The 25,082-nt window shown below is 45.6% G+C and overlaps 1 protein-coding gene across 2 annotated transcripts in view; it reads right to left on the bottom strand.

The window, feature by feature from the left end:
* Positions 1-3,987: 3,987 nt before the first annotated feature.
* Positions 3,988-25,082, bottom strand: part of rap1gap2b (RAP1 GTPase activating protein 2b) — a 91,518-nt gene continuing 70,423 nt past the window's right edge. For both annotated transcript variants that reach the window (XM_046297773.1, XM_046297774.1), the window contains 12 exons: positions 7,771-7,926; positions 7,256-7,327; positions 7,013-7,099; positions 6,626-6,769; positions 6,368-6,475; positions 6,067-6,167; positions 5,703-5,807; positions 5,428-5,548; positions 5,196-5,298; positions 4,994-5,064; positions 4,836-4,878; positions 3,988-4,727 (listed from right to left, as the gene is read on the bottom strand). In XM_046297773.1, coding sequence (XP_046153729.1) covers positions 4,870-4,878; positions 4,994-5,064; positions 5,196-5,298; positions 5,428-5,548; positions 5,703-5,807; positions 6,067-6,167; positions 6,368-6,475; positions 6,626-6,769; positions 7,013-7,099; positions 7,256-7,327; positions 7,771-7,926 — 1,077 coding nt within the window. In that variant the 3' untranslated portion in view covers positions 3,988-4,727; positions 4,836-4,869. The remainder of the gene's footprint in view (positions 4,728-4,835; positions 4,879-4,993; positions 5,065-5,195; positions 5,299-5,427; positions 5,549-5,702; positions 5,808-6,066; positions 6,168-6,367; positions 6,476-6,625; positions 6,770-7,012; positions 7,100-7,255; positions 7,328-7,770; positions 7,927-25,082) is intronic.

Genomic DNA, 25,082 nt, shown 5'->3' with positions numbered 1-25,082 from the left:
TTCCACTAATGCAAGAGCACCAGCTTCTGCCATATGGACACATTGATTTACCATGAGCCATTGGCGGCTAAAGAAATGAGAGATCGCCAAGGCCAATGTAGCAGTAGGCCTATAACTTCCTTTGTCAACTAAGTAAATATACATAAATCCGACAAATAAAAACAGTAAATATCCTGATGACAATGCAGGTTCTTTCAATTGCATTAATCTCTCTACATTGCCTATCTGCCTCCCTTTCTATCTGTCTTGAATTGCACTATCGCTAGCGAAGTGCAACATTGTAGCCTATCAACTCAATCAACTGCCTCAATTTGTCGGGTCATGGACTAAAAGGTGTCGAAAGCGTTCCACAGGGATGCTGGCCCATGTTGACTCCAATGCTTTCCACAGTTGTGTCAAGTTGGCTGGAATACTTTTGGGTGGTGGATCATTCATGATAAACACGGGAAACTGTTGAGCATGAGAAACCCAGCAGCATTGCAGTTCTTGCCACACACCAGTGTCAAGAGTTTGGTTCCTGGTAGCCGTAGCCTTTTAAATGTCTGCCATATTACCAAAGAGGGTACAGTAGAAATTCACGATCACACTTGTAGGCGATGTCATGGTGACGTTGGCTAACACGTCATCGAGTCTAACGGCCGTCTGCTCATGTGCAGGCCGTCAAATCAAAGGCACTCCTTCGATATAAAGTAAATTTTTACAAAAATGAAAATGTGTCAGTTTGTAACTTTCATGAGGTTGGAGTAATAACATGTTCAACTAAAGATATTGGCTCGAATCTAGGTTGTGTTTTTACATGTAGAGAAAATTAACAAAGGAAGAATTTTGAATTTCTCTCATTGACTACCCAAACCCCAGCCTGGTCTGTTTGGCAAGTGTTCCCGCAATGGTGGGCCTCTGGGTTTAGAAACTCTTTGATATTACCTTGCTAGCCCATGTTGTGTGTGTGCGGGCAAGTCGAAAAGACATGTTGACTCACTCTACTTGTAGAGAAATGCCAATGCCAACCTCCTCTTTCATGTTGCCTAAACAGTCTGTGACTGTCATACAGTACACACTTTTAGTTTTTGCTGTCCTAGTATACCTGACTAAAACGATTACTTGTTAGCCTAACTTCCTTTCAAGGGCAAAGATGCACCAGGCCAGCTAGTTAATAACATTAGCCTACTACATCTAGCTACATGTTGAACTTCCATCCTCTCAGGGCAGCGGTACAATGCATGGATTTATGGTTGGATCAGAATCACAGTTGTAAGTATTGGCCAGCATGGAGAATTAAGTAAAACCACAACTCCAAATCCCTATCTCCATCCATGGCTAATTTAGGAAATGGATGGTTTTAGCTCGCTAGCCACCGGAGGACAACGACACAACGAGATGCAACAATACGTTTTTTTCCTGTGAATTACGTTTGGCTTCTGATGTGATGTGATTGGTGTGAAGCCAAATCCAAGCTGGCTTCCCCTGACACTTTGTTGGTGCACCAGGACCATTCACACTGTGCTATCTAACCTCCAAACGAGCTTCAATGCCATACAACACTCCTTCCGTGGCCTCCAACTGCTCTTAAACGCTAGTAAAACCAAATGCATGCTTTTCAACCTTTCGCTGCCTGCACCCGTAAACTCTCCTTCCAGACTCACATCAAACAAATCAAATCTAGAGTCGGCTTTCTATTCCGCAACAAAGCCTCATTCACTCACGCCGCCAAACTTACCATAGTAAAACTGACTATCCTACCGATCCTCGACTTCGGCGATGTCATCTACAAAATAGCTTCCAATACTCTACTCAGCAAACTGGATGCAGTTTATCACAGTGCCATCCATTTTGTTACTAAAGCACCTTATACCACCCACCACTGCGACCTGTATGCTCTAGTCGGCTGGCCCTCGCTACATATTCGTCGCCAGACCCACTGGGTCCAGGTCATCTACAAGTCCATGCTAGGTAAAGCTCCGCCTTATCTCAGTTGACTGGTCACGATGGCAACACCCACCCGTAGCACGCGCTCCAGCAGGTGTATCTCACTGATCGCTGCAGCTGTACATAGTCCATCGGTAAATAGCCCACCCAATTCACGTACCTCATCCCCATACTGTTTTTATTTATTTACTTTTCTGCTCTGTTGCACACCAGTATCTCTACCTGCACATGACCATCTGATAATTTATCACTCCAGTGTTAATCTGCAAAATTGTAATTATTTGCCTACCTCCTCATGCATTTTGCACACAATGTATATAGACTCTTCTTTTCTTTTTTTCTACTGTGTTATTGACTTGTTCATTGTTTACTCTATGTGTAACTTTGTGTTGTTGTCTGTTCACACTGCTATGCTTTATCTTGGCCAGGTCGCAGTTGTAAATGAGAACTTGTTCCCAACTAGCCTACCTGGGTAAATAAAGGTGAAATAAAATACAAATAAAAAACAGCTGAGATCGCTCAGTTTAGCTCAACGACAATTGGATATTATTAATTCAAAAAATTATCAAGGGAGGCCAAATTCTTGCTGGCTTCCCTTGCGTTCAATGCTACAATGTCATACTCTTTTTGACCAGACAGCATCAGATAGATGGGCTACACATACTGAGACAGATTGGGGCTGTTTTGCTTGCTTTGATGCTTTCTCCGGTTAGATACATTTCATTCAATTCACAAGAGGCTGAATGTATGAAACACAGAGAGACAAAAGACAATAATTTTGTATGTATTTTTCTTTTTTTTTTGGGGGGGGGGGGCCTGGATTCTCTTGGCATTAATAAATACATGCTACTGGCTTGGTGTGGACTGGCCTGTGTTGGGCTGATGTGGGATTGCTGTGGGCTAGTCCATGTTGGGCTGGTATGGGCCTGGTGTGGGCTAGCCCATTCCCACCTTGCCAATCGAATACCCACATGGGGCCAATAGAGTGATGTTTGCTGGGTACATTTTTCTTCTTCTTTGATTTTGCATTGTCATTTTCTCTTTTGCATGGATGATTGTTTCAGACAGAGAAATAGAACAATTAGAACAGAATCAGGAATCACTTTATTCCTTCTGAACAAAAATATAAATGCAACATGCAACAATTTCAACGATTTTACCGAGTTTCAGTTCATATAAGGAAATCAGTTAATTGAAATAAATGAATTAGGCCCTAATCTATGACTTCACATGACTGGAAATACAGATATGCATCTGTTGGTCACAGACACCTTTGAAAAAAAAGGTAAGGGCGTGGATCAGAAAACCAGTCAGTAACTAGTGTGACCACCATTTGCCTCATGCAGCGCAATCTCCTTCGCATAGAGTTGATCAGGCTGTTTATTGTGGCCTGTAGAATGTTGTTCCACTGATTGTCCATGGCTGTGCGATGTTGCTGAATATTGGCGGGAACTGGAGAAAACTGTCGTACATGTTGATCCAGAGCATCCCAAACATGCTCAATGTGTGACATGCCTGGTGAGTATGCAAGCAATTGGAAGAACTAGGATATTTTCAGCTTCCAGGAATTGTGTACAGATCCCTGAGACATGGGGCCATGCATTATCATGCTGAAACAAGAAGTGATGGCAGCGGATGAATGGCACGTCAATGGGCCGCAGGATCTCATCACGGTATCTCTGTGCATTCAAATTGACATTGATAAAATGCAATTGTGTTCATTGTCCATAGCTTATGCCTGCCCATACCATAACACCGCCGCCACCATGGGGCACTCTGTTTTTAACGTTGACATGAGCAAACCACTCGCCCACACGAAGCCATACACGCTCGCTGTCTGCCATCTGCTTGGGTACAGTTGAAACCGGGATTCATCCGTGAAGTGCATACATCAAATTAACATTCAATTCTCTGGCAACAGCTGTGGTGGATATTCTTGCAGTCAGCATGCCAATTGCATGCTCCCTCAAAACTTGAGACATCTGTTGCATTGTGTTGGGTGACAAAACCGCACATTTTAGAGTGGCCTGTTATTGTCCCCAGCACAAGGTGCACATGAAATGATCATGCTGTTTAATCAGCTTCTTGATATACCACAGCTGTCAGGTGGCTGGATTATCTTGGTAAAGGAGAAATGCTTAGAAACAGGGATGTTAACACATTTGAGCACAACATTTTAGAGAAATCATATTTTTGTTTGTGTCGTTCAGGGATCTTATTTCAGCTAATGAAACATGGGACCAATACTTTACATGTTGCTTTTATATTTTTGTTCAGTGTAGAAATTCCAGGGACCCTCAGATTGAAACATTTGTATGACAAGCCATGATTACTTTTCCCTTTCCAAGAATGGCGGTCTGGACATCAATATTGCCTCGATTGGTGATGCCTATGGCCAGAGTTTTTCCTGGTTAGACCACATGGTCAGGAAAAACTTCTGGCCTTAGTGATGTTGAATTGAATCTATGCCTTACAGTTCTGTGTGGTATTGAATGCAGTGCAGTTGCTGACAAGGACCCATGTTATTATTATTATTATGTTAGAGCCACTCATAGAACTTTGATCAGTGTTCAGGAAACAACCACACAGACAGCTGAATATGAAAGGACCATTATCCACTAGGCAGAGCAAAGCTTTGCCTGGGCCTAAAACTTCCACTGTAGTGTGTGTACCGAATCATCCATCTTGAGCCATTTCTCTTCTTTCAACCTCTTCCTCAGGTTGGAGGGGCCTTCTCTCTCTTGTTATTTCTCTCCACCCATCCCTAATGTACTGCCCGTCATACCTCCATCCCATTTGAACTGAGAAAGTGGGAAAAAGAGAAACAGTTCCAACCACAAAATGAGAAACAACAGAGTGAGAAACAAATTAAAACACAACACATTTCAATTTACAAGAGCCTCCCTCACCTGTTTTATCTCTCTCTCATCCCACATCTGTCACCTAGTGTCCCTGTTAGAAAGACAGGAGGGGCTGGTGACACACACAGGTTCTCTTTCTTACACACACACACACACACACACACGCACGCACGCACGCACACACACGCACAAACACACACACTTACTGTCGCAGAGTGACTCAATTTATCAAAACGGAACTTCAAGTTGGATCTAGGAGAACTCTTATTCTTTAACTCTAGATTGAAAAGAGAAAAAAAACAAGCGTTTATAAACAAACATTTCCTCTGATGTAATAACTAAGAAATATTTACGTTAAGTTAGAAAGGTACGATTATTAAAAGCACGGGAAGCTGTTGTCGTGGTTACCAGTGGGGCTGCGACACATGATGACAGGGGTCCCTGAATTCTGACCTTCAACAGTGAGGGAGGGGCTGTGAACAGAAAGGAACACTGAGGGTGCCAGGGTGTTCTAGAGAAAGACATGGAGAGGGATGGAGAGATGTAGAGAAGGGATAAAGTGAGAAATACACTACACATACACACATTCTCATTCTCTTTGAAGCACGCACATTCACTCAAACAAACAGGTCCCACTCACAGGGTCAGTGTCGGTGGCCTCTCCCTCTCCTGCTGCACTGCTGAAGCTACTTGTACTAGATGAGGAGTGTGAGACGTTTGTCCTGCTTGCACTGCACTCATTCAACTTTACACTGCTGGGCCTAGGGGGGGTGTAAGAGAGACGTTAGTCCTACTGCTCCCCTTTAACTTTACACTGCTGGGCCTAGAGAGAGAGAGAGAGAGAGAGAGAGAGAGAGAGAGAGAGAGAGAGAGAGAGAGAGAGAGAGAGCGGGATCCAATTTGGGGGAAACACACCTTTCCTTAAGGGAGGCCTCTGGAGAGCTGGGGTTAGAGAGGGTCTCTGACCTCACTTCCTGCGTGGGGTGGCCAGTATCAAAGCTTCTCTGGTCACTATGGAGACTGTAAAGGACAAAAGTGTCACTATCATGTACTAAATCTTTGTATCTTAATTGTTTTAACAGAGTCCCATTGAGACCAAGGTTTCTTTAGCTAGGGAGTCCTGCGTCGTACAATTACAAAATTACAAATACAAACAAAAAATAATGAAAAACTATTCCATTCCTCAATGAACACTCTGAACTGCCCGAAAGGCACCGACACATTTATTACATCTATAGATGTGATCTACATCTATAGTCTCTGTGTGTCTGTGTCCTACCTGCGATGATTGTGGTTATGTCTCTCTGTCTGGCTGTCTATACTGAGCAGACGAGGGAAAAGACCAGAGCGACGTTTCACTGGAGACTTAACATTAGTTGCCTGAGAGAGAGAGGAGTAGGGAAGAAGTAGGGAAAAGAGATCAAGATGGGTGAGAAGTTGTAACAGCATTTGATCAACTATAAGACTCACTGTCCCCCTGTCCTCGCCTTTTTAACCACCTATCATCCCCACTCCCACCTACTCTCTCCCACCTCCTGACCTCTGCCTCCACTTCTAATCACCCCCCCACCCCCTCTCACATCAGAGCTGCTGTGGAGCAGAACCCCTCCACTCAGACTGGTGGACAGGCCACCTCCTCCACCCTTTGCCATCATCTCCATGGAGACACTCCTTCCTCGCATCGCCCTCTGAGAGAGAGGGAGGGAGAGAGAGAGAGAAAGAGAGAGAAAATGTATTCTTGTTCACTCATTAATTAATGCCTTTTTGAGTTCAAATATGTGGAGGTAGGAGAGAGGGAAACATGAAAAGAGAGAGATAGTTGTGTGTGTGTGTCTGACCTTGATGGACTCCAGCAGTCCTCCGTGGCCATGTCCATTCTCCGCCCGCTCCTCCTCGGGGCCGATTCCCACTCCCAGCATGCACTGAGTGTGTCTGTGCAGCTCGTCATGTAGACCGTCGAGCAGGGCCGCCCGCGTTCGCTCCTACACACACGCAAGTAATATAAACTACATAAAATGCACTTAAATATGTTATACATTTGACCTGAGTTCAAATCTTGACCTTGTGGTCTATGACTTGAGAGACCATTCAAGACCACATAAACACGGTTTTGGCTTGGGTCTGAGGTTGTCCTCCTAGGTTTAGGTGGGTCTGAGACTCCCTCTGTAGTACGCAATGTGCTTACCATACAATATAATCATTAAAATAACTTATTTATTACCCACCTCCAGCCTGGCGAATCTGTCACTCTTGTAGCAGGCATTCTCTGCATTGATCAACTTAGTGAGAAGATACTCTCTGAACTCTGGACCCTGGAGGGAGAGAGAGGGCGAGAGAAGAAAAACAGACAAATGCAACAAAAGGTCTCAAACCCCAGAGCAATTATTCATGAATAGGTCAAAGCTGAAATCTATTTGAATTCTCTCGGAATAGACCATGTTTCCTAAATCTCTCCAGGCTGCTCTCACCTTTTTAAACACTGCTGGACTGGGGAGGGGCGGGCCAAATGGAGGTACACCCTCTCGGGCTGTGACTGACACCTGTCAATCATAACCATAATGACCAGAGTTGTCATCATGTGCATGTGTATGTTAGGTTAGAGAAAGGGTAGACAACTTGATTCAGCCATGGGCTGATTTTTATCGGAGCAGATGGTCAGGGGGCCAGAACATAATTATAATAAATTGTACAATGCAAATTGACCAAAACTAAGCCCAAAAATAAATTGTATTTGAAAATAACAATAATTTTCATACAATCACGTCTCTTTTTTTATTCATGGGAATACTTGGGAACAGATTTCCAAAATTAAACAAATGTTTTGTTGAAATCCTGGTGATTTTACCAAATGACCCCCCCCCCCCCCCAAAAAAAAAATCTTCGTTATTATATATTTGTTTACAAAAACATATTTTGGGGGCCCAAAAATATTACTTGCGGTGTTGCCGACCCCTGGGTTAGAGTGTGTTTGTTTGTTCAGTACCTTGTAGGTGGTTTGTTGGGTACAGGGGTTGTCCACCTGCACCAGTATGAATGCGTGGAGGAAGTTTGAGGCGATCATGTCTGCTACGAAGGGTGTGGCCTCTTCCTGGAACACCACTCCTACGATGTCATTTCCTATGTGTCGCTTCCTCTGGAGCTGTGGGGGGGGGGGGGGGGTTACTCTCATCAATTTCTATTTCATCAAAAGTTACGAACCAATGTTTTGGTAGCAAGCTACTACCTTTGTCAGGGTTTCTTTCAAATACTTCGAAGTATGACATGTGGGGGTTAGCTAGGAACTCTTACTCTCTCAGAAGTACCTATTAAAAGTGTCTGTTGGAGACAGGTGACCCTCACTTCCATAAAAGGAGCCACTCTCCCGCCCTCTGGTTATTCTCGCTTCTCTTTGTCACAAAGAGTGTCACTCACTACTCTAGCTCTCCTAATATTGACTGGATACCCGTTGCCTGCTTAATCTTCTCACATGCAAACCTTGAAGGATTTTGCTTGCCAAGCGTAGGTCTTCAGACCCTGTCGAGAGGGCAATATTTTTTTGTGCAAGATACTGCGCTGTGTACAGACCCCCCTGCACACTCAATGTCATCAAGACACATAGAGTTTCCTTGTAGGCCTATTTGGAGGGGAAACTTTTATTAAAGAATGTGAAACAATATAGTCTGTTGGCTGATTTTCATTAAGTTATGTAGCTGTTTTTATATGTCCTAAATGTGTTCACATGGGCAGAATATTATCTATAGGCTATAGTATACCTGAATGTTGATCAGTTATGAAAATAAAACAGTTCATTTTGGAAAATAATAATATTATCTTTGTCACATGACCATATAAATCAAAACATCGTGATTTTAGAGAGACAGTGAAAAAAATAATCTATGCTTAAGAACTCTACAGTCAATCTGTTACTGGGCTCTCACCATCATCATTAGGCTATTCACATAATTAAAATGAATTCAAGTCACATGCACAATGCACGGGTCTACTTTTTATTTCTCAACTCAAATGTTGAGCTTAATATCAACTATTTTACAGAGAAGATAATGCGCATTGGTCATTACGAGTGCATAGGACGAATAGGGCGGTAGGCTACATTTAACATTTGTTTAAATATGAAATGTTCTGTTAGATTAAAACAATTCCATATGTTAGCATAAGAGAGAAAAAGTTAATGCGCTGTTGCTACCAACTGAAAAACAAAATTGTTAGTCTGGAGCCTGCTACAAGGGGAATGTCCTCTGTATGGACACGTTTTAATATTGTAATGGACAAAGATGAGAAGAACGTTGATTCGGCCAAATGCAGGCTACTGTGCAACTCGCTATTCAGGTAGGATGCAATTTTGGAACTTTTATTTATTAATTTGTTAAATATTTTTAAATCACTTGTTTTATAATTATTATTATTGTATATCATTTTTGTTGGTTAAATTAAGTTTTATCTGTCTTTTTAATTGGGCTCCATATTTAGATTAAGATCGGTTATAAGGAGGGGAGACTGGGGATGGTTGTAACATGGGATAGTTGTAACACTCAATATTTCTAATCAGGAACAAGCTATAATCATGTGACTCACTGTTCACATGCTCAATTTAATCCTCAACCCTCATGTGAAGAAGTAAGACCCTGTGATAGGCTTTGATAGATTTTGAGGTAAGAAAGAAAATGTTTTGACCAAATTATTGTGAAGGCATCATCTGCTTTGTAGTTAGATTCACTAAACATGTGAGGTTTATGACCAGTGTGTATACACTGAATAAAAAAAAATAAGAACACCTGCACTTTCCATGAAATTGACTGACCAGGTGAAGTCAGGTGAAATCTATGACCCTTTATTGATGTAGCTTGTTAAATCCAATCAGTGTAGATGAAGGGGAGGAGACAGGTTCAATAGGGATTTTTAAGCTTTTAGACAATTGAGACATGGATTATGTATGTGAGACATTCAGAGGGTAAATGGGCAAAACAAAATATTTAAGTGCCTTTGAACGGGGTATGGTAGTAGGTGCCAGCCGGTTTGTGTCAAGAACTGCAATGTTGCTGGGTTTTTCACACTCAATAGTTTCCTGTGTGAATCAAGAATGGTCCACCACCCAAAGGACATCCAGTACGTACTACCATTTAATTCATTACCCTCAAGCCATAAGACTCCTGAACAGGTAACCAAATGGTTACCCGGACTATTTGCATTGTGTACCCCCCCCACCCAACCCCTCTTTTACGCTGCTGCTACTCTCTGTTTATCTTATATGCATAGTCACTTTAACAATACATTCATGTACATACTACCTAAATTGGCCCGACCAACCAGTACTCCCGCACATTGGCTAACCGGGCTATCTGCATTGTGTCCCACCACCCTGTTATGCAGGTGAATGAGGACCCAAAAGTGACTTAACGGAAACAGAGTCTTTATTCCAGTCTTAAACAAAAGCGATAATCCTGGATATTATCTAGGCAAATGCAAAAACAGGAAAACTGAAATCCACTCGTCAGTAGAGAGGAATGACTGGAGACGCGACCACAGACTGCAGGTCGCTTCGGGAAGGCACCGGCCGTAGCTGACATTGACACCTGAAGAAGGTAAAACACGACAGGGCGGAACAAGGACACAGAACAGCGAACATCAAGCAATGATCCGACAAGGACAGAAGCGGAAAACAGAGGGAGAAATAGGGACTCTAATCAGAGGGCAAAATAGGGGACAGGTGTGAAAGAGTAAATGAGGTAGTTAGGAGAAAGAGGAACAGCTGGGAGCAGGAACGGAAGAGAGAGAGAGCGAGAGAGGGAGAGAGGGAGGGGGAGAGAGAGGGATAGAAAGAGGGAAAGAACCTAATAAGACCAGCAGAGGGAAACGAATAGAAGGAAAGCACAGAGACAAGACATGATAATCAATGACAAAACATGACAGTACCCCCCCACTCACCGAGCGCCTCCTGGCGCACTCGAGGAGGAACCCTGGCGGCAACGGAGGAAATCATAGATCAACAAACGGTCCAGCACGTCCCGAGAATGAACCCAACTCCTCTCCTCAGGACCGTAACGGGAGACGATGAAGAGGGAATCTAGGGCTATTACACTTATAAAAATGAGACACGGGTAGAGAACTGTAAGCGTTAGAGCAATCAGGACCAAACAGGCCAGGAGAGTAACAACTAGGGACAGACTGAGACACAGCAAGGCTAAGACCAGGAACAGGAGAGAGGCGGTGGCTGTGGACAGACTGAGACACAGCAAGTGCAGGAGCAGAACCAGGAGAGATGCGGTGGCAGGGGACAGACTGAGACACGGCAAGGGCAGGAGAGATGCGGTGGCTGGGGACAGACTGAGACCCAGCAAGACCAGGAGCAGAAGCAGAAAAAAAGTTACCGGACTTATTCTGCGCGCAGTCCGAACAAGCAGCCACGAAACGGCGCGTGTCACGCTCCAGAGTAGGCCACCAAAACCGCTGGCGAATAGAAGCAAGCGTACCCCGAACGCTGGGGTGGCCAGCTAACTTGGCAGAGTGAGCCCACTGAAGAACAGCCAGACGAGTAGAGACAGGAACGAAAAGAAGGTTACTAGGACAAGCGCGCGGCGACGGAGTGTGAGTGAGTGCTTGCTTCACCTGTCTCTCAATTCCCCAGACATTCAACCCGACAACCCGCCCCTCAGGGAGAATCCCCTCGGGATCGGTAGACGCTACAGAAGAACTGAAGAGACGGGATAAAGCATGAGGCTTGGTTTTCTTAGTACCCGGGCGATAAGAAATCACGAACTCGAAACGAGTGAAAAACAACGCCCAACGAGCTTGACGCGCATTGAGTGGTTTGGCAGAACGGATGTACTCAAGGTTCTTTTGGTCAGTCCAAACGACAAAAGGAACGGTCGCCCCCTCCAACCACTGTCGCCATTCGCCTAAGGCTAAACGGATGGCGAGCAGTTCGCGGTTAGCCACATCATAGTTACGTTCCGACGGCGACAGGCGATGAGAAAAATACGCGCAAGGGTGGACCCCATCGTCAGTATGGAAGCGCTGGGACAGAATGGCTCCCACGCCCACCCCCGACGCGTCTACCTCGACAATGAACTTTTTAGTGACGTCAGGTGCAACAAGGATAGGAGCGGATGCAAAACGCTTCTTAAGGAGATCAGTACAACAATCATACGACCGGTGAGGAGGGAGGGAGGTGGCTCTAGACCGACTGAAGACCGTGCGCAGATCATGATATTCCTCCGGCCCTCCTGTCAAATCACCAGGTTCCTCCTGTGAAGAGGGAGCAGAAGAAACAGGAGGAATAGCAGACATTAAACATTTCACATGACAAGAAACGTTCCAGGAAAGGATAGAATTACTAGACCAATCAAAAGAAGGATTATGACACACTAGCCAGGGATGACCCAAAACAACAGGTGTAAAAGGTGAACAAAAAATCAAAAAGAAATGGTCTCACTATGGTTACCAGATACTGTGAGGGTTAAAGGTAGTGTTTCACATAATATACTGGGGAGAGGACTACCATCCAAGGCGAACATGACCGTGGGCTCCCCTAACTGTCTGAGAGGAATGTCATGTTCCCGAGCCCAGGCTTCGTCCATAAAACAGCCCTCCGCCCCAGAGTCTATTAATGCACTGCAGGAAGCTGCCGATCCGGTCCAGCGTAGATGGACCGGCAAGGTAGTACAGGTACTTGACGGAGAGGACAGTGTAGTAGCGCTTATCAGTCGCCCTCCGCTTACTGATGAGCTCTGGCCTTTAACTGGACATGAAATGACAAAATGACCAGCGGAACCGCAATAGAGACAGAGGCGGTTGGTGATTCTCCGTTCCCTCTCCTTAGTCGAGATGCGAATACCCCCCAGCTGCATGGGCTCAACACCTGAGTCAGTGGGGAAAGATGGTAGTGTCGGGGAGAGGGGGGACACAGTTAACGCGAGCTCTCTTCTATGAGCTCGGTGACGAAGATCTACCCGTCGTTCAATGCGAATAGCGAGTTCAATCAAAGAATCCACGCTGGATGGAACCTCCCGGGAGAGAATCTCATCCTTAACCTTAGCGTGGAGTCCCTCCAGAAAACGAGCGAGCAACGCCTGCTCGTTCCAGTTACTGGAGGCAGCAAGAGTGCGAAACTCTATAGAGTAATCCGTTATGGATCGATTACCTTGACATAGGGAAGACAGGGACCAGGAAGCTTCTTTCCCAAAAACAGAACGATCAAAAACCCGTATCATCTCCTCTTTAAAGTTCAGATAATCGTTAGTACACTCAGCCCTTGCCTCCCAGATAGCTGTGCCCCACTCCCGAGCCCGACCAGTAAGGAGTGATATGACGTAGGCGATCCGAGCTCTCTCTCTTGAGTATGTGTTGGGCTGGAGAGAGAACACAATATCGCACTGGGTGAGAAAGGAGCGGCACTCAGTGGGCTGCCCAGAGTAACATGGTGGGTTATTAACCCTAGGTTCCGGAGACTCGGAAGACCAGGAGGTAGCTGGTGGCACGAGACGAAGACTCTGAAACTGTCCTGAGAGGTCGGAGACCTGAGCGGCCAGGGTCTCAACGGCATGACGAGCAGCAGACAATTCCTGCTCGTGTCTGCCGAGCATCGCTCCCTGGAACTCGACAGTAGAGTAGAGAGAATCCGTAGTCGCTGGGTCCATTCTTGGTCGGATCCTTCTGTTATGCAGGTGAATGAGGACCCAAAAGCGACTTAACGGAAACAGAGTCTTTATTCCAGTCTTAAACAAAAGCGATAATCCTGGATATTATCTAGGCAAATGCAAAAACAGGAAAACTGAAATCCACTCGTCAGTAAAGAGGAATGACTGGAGACGCGACCACAGACTGCAGGTCGCTTCGGGAAGGCACCGGCCGTAGCTGACATTGACACCTGCTCACACGCAGCATCTGAAGAAGGTAAAACACGACAGGGCGGAACAAGGACACAGAACAGCGAACATCAAGCAATGATCCGACAAGGACAGAAGCGGAAAACAGAGGGAGAAATAGGGACTCTAATCAGAGGGCAAAATAGGGGACAGGTGTGAAAGAGTAAATGAGGTAGTTAGGAGAAAGAGGAACAGCTGGGAGCAGGAACGGAACGATAGAGAGAGAGAGCGAGAGAGGGAGAGAGGGAGGGGGAGAGAGAGGGATAGAAAGAGGGAAAGAACCTAATAAGACCAGCAGAGGGAAACGAATAGAAGGAAAGCACAGAGACAAGACATGATAATCAATGACAAAACATGACACACCCGCCAACTCCTCTTTTTACGCTTCTGCTACTCTCTGTTCATCATATATGCATAGTCACTTTAACGATACCTACATGCACATACTACCTCAATAAGCCTGACTAACAGGTGTCTGTATATAGCCTTGCTACTCTTTTTCAAATGTCTTTTTACTGTTGTTTTATTACTTTACTTTTGTCCTCAAAAGTGACTGCACCTGTCACACCCTGATCTGTTTCACCTGTCTTTGTGCTTGACTGTGTCGCCCATTTTCCTCATTATCCCCAGTGTATTAATACCTGTGTTCTCTGTTTGTCTGTTGCGCCTGTGCCTGCTTTCCTAGTCTGTGTTTCTAGTCCTCCCGGTTCCGACCCATTCTGCCTGCCCTGACACTGAGCCCTCCTGCCTGACCATTCAGCCTGCCTTGACCTCGAGCTTGCCTGCCCCCACTGTACCTTTCAGACTATGACCTGATTAATGAACTTCTGCCTGTCCCCGACCTGCCCATTGCCTGCCCCTTGTATTTCAATAAATATCAGAGACTCAAACCATCTGCCTCCGGTGTCTGCATCTGGGTCTCACCCTGCGCCTTTATAACACCTCAGCAATTTATAACTATTTTTGATCTTAAATTGAGATTTGAACCACCGACAGTTGAATTTGAAATGAGGAAAAATGCTTTAGGACTACCAGAGTTACTGCAATAATCAAACAATATAATTCTTATCTTTATAACAAATATTCTGATAGAAAATGAACTAAATAGCCTCCTCCTGTACTTCTATATCTGTATAGCAGATGCAATAGCCTATCTGACATATCTATCTCTGTCTCCGGGCTAAGTCATAGCTTCTCTTCATTTATATTAATTTTTAAAATATTAATATCATACAAAACAATAGGTTTTGCATATGCTACACATCGAAACACAAGGGATAGTGTTTTTGTAATTAGTTGTAGGCTGTTTTTAAGGACACAAATGTGGCTCGTTTGGCGAACATCCCTCGTTTATTGATGGCGCTGGCTGTGTGGGCGGACGCCCTAATGGATTACACACCCAGTGCATATTGATCACCAGTAAATGTCTCAAATGTCCAATACATTTAAATCTTCTTGGTCACTAGTACGGAAACCTTGCTGTGCAGGTCAGTCACATTTCAGTCTCCAAATTTAAAATTTAAAATAAAATGCAGACAATTGACACAGACTTTCCATATTGGTGCCGATCACTAGTAGCCTAATAACACTCCTCCAAACTATGGTTGAGAAACATCATGTTTGAGACCCTCAAGGGAATTGGCCCGAGTAAGCCGCTATGCAGAATATCTAATCCAGTTACTCCCAAAGGGCTGTCTACTATTACGAGGGGATAGTGGCGTGGGGGCTGTGCTTTGGCAAAGTGGGTGGGGTTATATCCTTACTGTTTGGCCCTGTCAAGGGGGTGTCCTCGGATGGGGCCACAGTGTCTCCTGACCCCTCCTGTCCCAGCCTCCAGTATTTATGCTGCAGTAGTTTATGTGTCGGGGGGGCTAGGGTCAGGAGTACTTCTCCTGTCTTATTCGGTGTCCTGTGTGAATCTAAGTGTGCATTCTCTAATTCTCTCCTTCTCTCTTTCTTTCTCTCTCTCGGAGGACCTGAGCCCTAGGACCATGCCCCAGGACTATCTGACATGATGACACCTTGCTGTCCCCAGTCCACCTGGCCGTGCTGCTGCTCCAGTTTCAACTGTTCTGCCTTATTCGACCATGCTGGTCATTTATGAACATTTGAACATCTTGGCCATGTTCTGTTATAATCTCTACCCGGCACAGCCAGAAAAGGACTGGCCACCCCACATATGCTCTCTCTAATTCTCTCTTTCTTTCTCTCTCTCGGAGGACCTGAGCACTAGGACCATGCCCCAGGACTACCTGACATGATGACTCCTTGCTGTCCCCAGTCCACCTGGCCGTGCTGCTGCTCCAGTTTCAACTGGTCTGCCTTATTATTATTCGACCATGCTGGTCATTTATGAACATTTTAACATCTTGGCCATGTTCTGTTATAATCTCCACCCGGCACAGCCAGAAGAGGACTGGCCACCCCACATAGCCTGGTTCCTCTCTAGGTTTCTTCCTAGGTTTAGGCCTTTCTAGGGAGTTTTTCCTAGCCACCGTGCTTCTAAACCTGCATTGCATGCTGTTTGGGGTTTTAGGCTGGGTTTCTGTACAGCACTTTGAGATATCAGCTGATGTACGAAGGGCTATATAAATACATTTGATTTGATTTGATTTGATACAAGCTTAAGTTCGCTATGAAATCACCCATTTTCTACTGGGTTCTACTTTCAATAGCCAACGGTGACTTAACTAAAGTCTCCACCATGCAGCAGAAGTGTGACATCCGCATGTTGGTGCATTTTTGGTGTGTTTTTGTCATGGAGATGGTACCTTCCTACACTCTGTTTTCCATGGTCCTATGCACCTTGCAGGATATTTTGACTGGAGAGAAGGTTCATCTTTGTTAAGGTCATTTTTCCACTTTCTTGGCCTACCGAGGCACCGACAGTGGCCGTCTGAATATCCATACTGGGCTCCCCTGATTTAAATAAAAGTACCAAAAAATTACAATACTTGTTTCGATGTATCACATGTAGGGAATTGGCCAACTCCTGTATCATAAAACATGCTCTCTGAAGCCAGGGTATTCTCAACATCATCAACCCTCAGATGTTCCGTAACTAAGAAGTACTTACCGAGAAGGTGTACACATCGAGTACTATTTAAACAATTTCACATACTATAAAACTGTTAGTATAACATGTGAGATTTTGAAAATACTATTCTAAATGTGTCATCGAATGTGCGACTACATTGACTTCCGCCATTCGTTCATTTTGGTACAGAGCATCAATTAATCTGATTGCTGTCAAAGTTCAGAAAAGACGAGTGAATTCTACTTGATAAAACACAGAAATGAGTATGCAGTATTCTAGTATGGGTATTCGGGCACGGCCAGTGATAGTTTATCCATAACTGTAGTCTCTAAGGGGGCCACGTCGTTTACACCCAGACTCTAAGCTTTTAGCTCATTCTGGGACATGTCTATTGTGCTTAAAATCCTTTCACAGCAGCTATTAACCACTGGAAGGTGTGAAGATATAATAGTCCTCCTTCTTTCGCTTTACTACTGCCCTTAGCGTCCCTAAGCGTGTGGGTGGACTGTGCTCTACCAGTCACTGTTCATGCCCACAGTATATACAGGGGTTTTTCAGGTTTAATTACCTATCCCCATTTTTGGGCTGGGTCAACCTTTTCCCCTTGTCGCACCTTGGAGCCTATGGCTTTTCCTCTGTCGCCTTACCCAGAAACTGAAGGCGGATTTGCCTAATTCGGTGGAGACACGCGAGACCTCAAGAGTTTAACCAATCCTGTGAATGGGTTTGGTAACTGAAAGAGAATTTAAGATTATGTAACCCTGGTTCGCTCATAGTAGGAGTGCGATGTATCACTGCATTCATAGCAAGATAAGCATGCTTGAGAATAACCAAAGGGCGGGAGAGTGGATCCTTTTATGGAAGTGATGGTCTCTCCTCTTTCGGCAGAATTAATTCACACCCCTTGACCTTTTCCACATTTTGTTGCGTTACAAAGTGGGATTAAAAGTGATTTAATTGTCATTTGTTCGTCAACAATCGCCTCAAAATACTCTGTAATGTCAAAGAGGAAATAAATTCTAACATTTGAAATTAGTTGATTCAGCTATCTCAGTCACACCCCTTAAAATTAGTGGATCAAATCAAATCAAATTGTATTGGTCACATACACCTGTTTAGCAGATGTCATTACGGGTGTAGTGAAATGCTTGTAAAGTCAGCTATCTCAGCCACACCTATTGCTGACAGGTGTAAAAATTGAGCATTCAGCCATGCAATCTCCATAGACAAACATTAGCAGTAGAATGACCTTACTGAGGACCTCAGTGACTTTGAACGTGGTACAGTCATAAGATGAAACCTTTCCAAAAAGTCAGTTCGTCAAATGTCTGCCCTGCTAGAGATGGCCAACTGTAAGTGCTGTTATTATGAAATGGAATCGTCTAGGAGCAACAACAGTTCAGCTGCAAAGTGGTAGACCACACAAGCTCACAGAACGGGACCGCCGAGTGCTGAAGCATGTAACGCGTAAAAATCATCTGTCTTCCATTGCAACACTCACTACCGAGGTCCAAACTGCCTCTGAAAGCAATGTCAGCATAATAACTGTTTGTCAGGAGCTTCATGAAATGGGTTTCCATGGCCGAGCAGCCACGCACAAACATAAGATCACCATGTGCAATGCCAAACATCGGCTGGAGTGGTGTAAAGCTTGCCGCCATTGTACTCTGGAGCAGTGGAAACGTTCTCTGGAGTGATGAATCCCGTTTCACCATCTGGTAGTCCGGCGGACGAATCTGGGTTTGGTGGATGCCAGGAATACGCTACCCACCCCAATACATAGTGCCAACTGTAACGTTTGGTGTATGATCTGGTGCTGTTTTTCATGGTTCGGGCTAGGCCCCTTAGTTCCAGTTAAGGGAAATCTTAATGCTACAGCATACAATTACATTCTAGATGATTATGTGCTTCTAACTTTGTAGCAACAGTTTGGGGAAGACCGTTTGCTGTTTCAGCATGACAATGCTCCCGTGAGGTCCATACAGAAATGATTTGTTGAGATCGGTGTGGAAAAACTTGGCTGGCATGCACAGAGCCCTCACCTCAACCTCAACACCTTTGGGATAAATTGGAATGGCGAATGCGAGCCAGGGGTAATCACCCAACATCAGTCCCCGACCTCATTAATGCTCGTGGCTGAATGGAAGCAAGTCCCCACAGCATTGTTCCAACATCTAGTGGAAAGCCTTCCCAGAAAAGTGGAGACTCTTATAGCAGCAAAGAGAGGATCAACTCCATATTAATACCCATGATTTTGGAATGAGATGTTCGACGAGCAGGGGTCCACATACTCTTGGCCATGTAGTGTATCTTGATTAGATAAGTATTCAACCCCCTGAGTCAATACATGTTAGAATCACCGATGGCAGTGATTACAGCTGGGAGTCTTTCAGGGTAAGTCTCTAAGAGCTTTGCACACCTTGATTGTACAATATATTTAAAAATTCTTCAAGCTCTGTTAAGTTGGTTGTTGATCATTACTTTGCCGTTTTCAAGTCTTTATTTGTATCATTATTATTGAATGACAAAACATACAATCTACTTACAGTGAAGCTGCTCAACATTTACATGACATTCATTCATCTAACAGACTCTAGTCCAGAACGACCCACAGAAGCATTGAAGCATTGGAATTCACTGCTTGGCTGAAGGACCTTACAGATAATTGTATGTGTGGGGTACAGAGATGAGGTAGTTATTCAAAAATCATGTTCAACAATCCTGAACTTATTTAGGCTTGTCATAACAAAAGGGTTGAATACTTATTTACTCAAGACATTTCAGCTTTAAATTTGTATTAAATATAAAAAATATTTTAAAAAACATCTTTCCACTGACATTATGGGTTATTGTGTGTAGGCCAGTGACACAAAATGTGGGAAAAGTCAAGGGGTGTCAATACTTTTTGAATGCACTGTTGGTACTTAAAAACGGACTAGCTGGAGCTCGCTGGTTAATTAATGCTGATTTGATTGGATCTGCCCACTATAACTGGTTGTCCAGTTAGAACATGAGGCCTGTGAAGGAACATTTTATTGTCTGAAGAGATACGCCTTAAATTGTAAACAGCATCTCCTCTCACTCCATCTTGGTTTGTGCAGGTGACTGTGACCTCCTCCTCTGACCAATTGGCAGTACGCCCCGAACATTGCTCTGGGAACCAAAAGGAGTATCTCAGTTTCAAGGTCCCAGCTTTGCGAGAAGAAGCCTTGTGAGATGCCAGTCAGTCACATACAGGAACCAACGTTAATGATGAATAATGAATAGTAGTAGTATAAGAAGACTGAAAGAGAACGCCCTCTTCAGAGTTTTCATCAAGCTTGGATGGATGAATGATAACTATCACTGGCTGTGATAATAAAGATTGATTCATTTACTTTGAGTTTGAGTTCTTAGTGGTGAATTTCCACAACAGGCCCATATCTGTATACTTGGTTGTCAGCACACGCGGACGCACACACAGTTACACACACGGACAAATCTGCTTCCATTAAATGTATTTCATTTGTGGTTCTAAAAGGGAAATAATATACACACTCATGAGGACTCATCCATACAATAATAAAACACAAGCATAATTATTCATAATGAGAAGCCTACATGCAATGGATAGAGAGAGGTGTAAACATATGGAATAAACATGCTCATGAAGGAATAAACTAAGCTAACATATGGACTTGTTTAAAGATGGTCATACCAAGCATACCAGGCAAAAGCTATGTATACTGCTATGTATATTATATACTGTTTTCTTGGGAACTGGCCCAGATCCCCGTGATTTGCTTGAAGAGGAGGTAGAGAAAAAGGGTCCGGAGGTCATGCTGCCTTCTGAGAATTCATAGGCGATCAAATAAACCCAAACAAACTGAGGCAGCAGACTTTGTGAAAATTAATATTTGTTCATTCTCAAAACTTTTGGCCACGACTATACAGCTGGCTGGTTATACGCTGCACCGGCAGGATAGACCAGCGGTGTCTGGTAAGACAAGGGGCGTGTCATGTTTGTCATTCATTGTCATGTCTTGTCCCTGTGCTCCCCATGCTATTCGTTTCCCTCTGCTGGTCTTGTTTGGTTCTATCCTTCTCTCTCCCCCTCCCTCTCTCACTCTCTCGCTCTCTCTTCTCTCTGTCGTTCCGTTCCTGCTCCCAGCTGTTCCTATTCCCCTAATCATCATTTAGTCTTTCCACACCTGTTCCCGATCCTTTCCCCTGATTAGACTCCCTATTTATTCCTTTGTGATCCGTTCCTGTTCCGTCGGTTCCTTGTTTTGTATTCCATGCTGTAATTGCGTTTCGCCCTGTCCTGTCGTGTTTTTTGCCGTGATTGTGTATCACCCTGTCCTGTCGTGTTTTGTGCCTTCTTCAGACGCTGCGTGTGAGCAGGTGTCTCAGTTGACTACGGCCTGCGCCTACCCGGCGACCTGCAGTCTGTGGCCGCTTCTCCAGTTGTTTTCCCCTCTACTATCTAGAGGATTTCAGTTATTCGGTTTTGAGCATTAATAAACTCTGTTTCTGTTAAGTCGCGTTTGGGTCCTCCTTCACCTGCATAACAGAAGGAACCGACCAAAGAATGGACCCAGCGACTTCAGACGCTCGTTACACTGTCGTCGAGATCCAAGGAGCCATGCTCGGCAGACACGAGCAGGAATTGTCTGCTGCTCGCCATGCCGTGGAGAACCTGGCCGCTCAGGTTTCCGACCTCTCTGGACAGTTCCAGAGTCTACGTCTCGTGCCACCTGTTACTCCCTGGCCTGCCGAGCCTCCTGAACCCAGGGTTAATAACCCACCTTGCTACTCCGGGCAGCCCACTGAGTGCCGCTCCTTTCTCACGCAGTGTGAGATTGTGTTCTCTCTCCAACCCCACACATACTCTAGAGAGAGAGCTCGGGTTGCTTTCGTCATTTCACTCCTTACTGGCCGGGCTCGAGAATGGGGCACAGCTATCTGGGAGGCAAGGGCTGATTGCTCTAACAGATTCCAGAACTTTAAAGAGGAGATGATTCGGGTTTTTGACCGTTCAGTTTTTGGTGAGGAGGCTTCTAGGGCCCTGGCTTCCTTATGCCAAGGTGAACGGTCCATAACGGATTATTCCATTGAGTTTCGCACTCTTGCTGCCTCTAGTGAGTGGAACGAGCCGGCGCTGCTCGCTCGTTTTCTGGAGGGACTCCACGCAGTGGTTAAGGATGAGATTCTCTCCCGGGAGGTTCCTTCAGATGTGGACTCCTTGATTGCTCTCGCCATCCGCATAGAACGACGGGTAGATCTTCGTCACCGGGCTCGTGGAAGAGAGCTCGCATCAACGGTGTTTCCCTGCTCCGCATCGCAACCATCTCCCTCTGGCTTTGAGACTGAGCCCATGCAGCTGGGAGGGATTCGCATCTCGAATAAGGAGAGGGAACAGAGGATCACCAACCGCCTGTGCCTCTATTGCGGAGTTGCTGGACATTTTGTTATTTCATGTCCAGTAAGAGGCCAGAGCCCATCAGTAAGCGGAGGGCTACTGGTGAGCGCTACTACTCAGGTCCCTTCATCTAGATCTTGTACTACTATGTCGGTCCATCTACGCTGGACCGGTTCGGTGCTACATGCAGTGCTTTGATTGACTCTGGGGCTGAGGGTTGTTTCATGGACGAAGCATGGGCTCGGAAACATAACATTCCTTTCAGACCGTTAGACAGGCCTACGCCCATGTTTGCCTTAGATGGTAGTCATCTTCCCAGTATCAAATTTGAGACACTACCTTTAACTCTCACAGTATCTGGTAACCACAGTGAGACTATGTCTTTTTTGATTTTCCGTTCACCGTTTACACCTGTTGTTTTGGGTCACCCCTGGCTTGTATGTCATAATCCTTCTATTAATTGGTCTAGTAATTCTATCCTATCCTGGAACGTTTCTTGTCATGTGAAGTGTTTAATGTCTGCCATCCCTCCCATTTCTTCTGTCCCTACTTCTCAGGAGGAACCTGGCGATTTGACAGGAGTGCCGGAGGAATATCATGATCTGCGCACGGTCTTCAGTCGGTCCCGAGCCAACTCCCTTCCTCCTCACCGGTCGTATGATTGTAGTATTGATCTCCTTCCGGGGACCACTCCTCCTCGAGGTAGACTATACTCTCTGTCGGCTCCCGAACGTAAGGCTCTCGAGGATTATTTGTCTGTGTCTCTTGACGCCGGTACCATAGTGCCTTCTTCCTCTCCGGCCGGGGCGGGGTTCTTTTTTGTTAAGAAGAAGGACGGTACTCTGCGCCCCTGCGTGATTATCGAGGGCTGAATGACATAACGGTTAAGAATCGTTATCCGCTTCCCTTATGTCATCAGCCTTCGAGATTCTGCAGGGAGCCAGGTGCTTTACTAAGTTGGACCTTCGTAACGCTTACCATCTCGTGCGCATCAGAGAGGGGGACGAGTGGAAAACGGCGTTTAATACTCCGTTAGGGCATTTTGAGTACCGGGTTCTGCCGTTCGGTCTCGCCAATGCGCCAGCTGTTTTTCAGGCATTAGTTAATGATGTTCTGAGAGACATGCTGAACATTTTTGTTTTTGTCTATCTTGACGATATCCTGATTTTTTCTCCGTCACTCGAGATTCATGTTCAGCACGTTCGACGTGTTCTACAGCGCCTTTAGAGAATTGTCTCTACGTAAAGGCTGAGAAGTGCTCTTTTCATGTCTCCTCCGTTACTTTTCTCGGTTCCGTTATTTCCGCTGAAGGCATTCAGATGGATTCCGCTAAGGTCCAAGCTGTCAGTGATTGGCCCGTTCCAAGGTCACGTGTCGAGTTGCAGCGCTTCTTAGGTTTCGCTAATTTCTATCGGCGTTTCATTCGTAATTTCGGTCAAGTTGCTGCCCCTCTCACAGCTCTTACTTCTGTCAAGACGTGTTTTAAGTGGTCCGGTTCCGCCCAGGGAGCTTTTGATCTTCTAAGAGAACGTTTTACGTCCGCTCCTATCCTCGTTACTCCTGACGTCACTAGACAATTCATTGTCGAGGTTGACGCTTCAGAGGTAGGCGTGGGAGCCATTCTATCCCAGCGCTCCCAGTCTGACGATAAGGTTCATCCTTGCGCTTATTTTTCTCATCGCCTGTCGCCATCTGAGCGCAACTATGATGTGGGTAACCGTGAACTGCTCGCCATCCGCTTAGCCCTAGGCGAATGGCGACAGTGGTTGGAGGGGGCGACCGTTCCTTTTGTCGTTTGGACAGACCATAAGAACCTTGAGTACATCCGTTCTGCCAAACGACTTAATGCCCGTCAAGCTCGTTGGGCGTTGTTTTTCGCTCGTTTCGAGTTTGTGATTTCTTACCGTCCGGGTAGCAAGAACACCAAGCCTGATGCCTTATCCCGTCTGTTTAGTTCTTCTGTGGCTTCTACTGATCCCGAGGGGATTCTTCCTTATGGGCGTGTTGTCGGGTTAACAGTCTGGGGAATTGAAAGACAGGTTAAGCAAGCACTCACGCACACTGCGTCGCGCGCTTGTCCTAGTAACCTCCTTTTCGTTCCTGTTTCCACTGTCTGGCTGTTCTTCAGTGGGCTCACTCTGCCAAGTTAGCGGGTCATCCCGGTGTTCGAGGCACTCTTGCGTCTATTCGCCAGCGCTTTTGGTGGCCGACTCAGGAGCGTGACACGCGCCGTTTCGTGGCTGCCTGTTCGGACTGCGCGCAGACTAAGTCGGGTAACTCTCCTCCTGCCGGTCGTCTCAGACCGCTCCCCATTCCTTCTCGACCATGGTCTCACATTGCCTTAGACTTCATTACCGGTCTGCCTTTGTCTGCGGGGAAGACTGTGATTCTGACGGTTGTCGATAGGTTCTCTAAGGCGGCACATTTCATTCCCCTCGCTAAACTTCCTTCCGCTAAGGAGACGGCACAAATCATTATTGAGAATGTATTCAGAATTCATGGCCTCCCGTTAGACGCCGTTTCAGACAGAGGTCCGCAATTCACGTCACAGTTTTGGAGGGAGTTCTGTCGTTTGATTGGTGCGTCCGTCAGTCTCTCTTCCGGGTTTCATCCCCAGTCTAACGGTCAAGCAGAGAGGGCCAATCAGACGATTGGTCGCATACTACGCAGCCTTTCTTTCAGGAACCCTGCGTCTTGGGCAGAACAGCTCCCCTGGGCAGAATACGCTCACAATTCGCTTCCTTCGTCTGCTACCGGGTTATCTCCGTTTCAGAGTAGTCTGGGTTACCAGCCTCCTCTGTTCTCATCCCAGCTTGCCGAGTCCAGCGTTCCTCCGCTCAAGCGTTTGTCCAACGTTGTGAGCGCACCTGGAGGAGGGTGAGGTCTGCACTTTGCCGTTACAGGGCACAGACGGTGAGAGCCGCCAATAAACGCAGGATTAAGAGTCCAAGGTATTGTTGCGGCCAGAGAGTGTGGCTTTCCACTCGCAACCTTCC

This window comes from Oncorhynchus gorbuscha, linkage group LG14, assembly GCF_021184085.1.
Source record: "Oncorhynchus gorbuscha isolate QuinsamMale2020 ecotype Even-year linkage group LG14, OgorEven_v1.0, whole genome shotgun sequence".
Taxonomy (NCBI): domain Eukaryota; kingdom Metazoa; phylum Chordata; class Actinopteri; order Salmoniformes; family Salmonidae; genus Oncorhynchus; species Oncorhynchus gorbuscha.
Note: the sequence above shows the minus strand (reverse complement) of the source record. Positions and strands in the feature narration are given on the sequence as shown.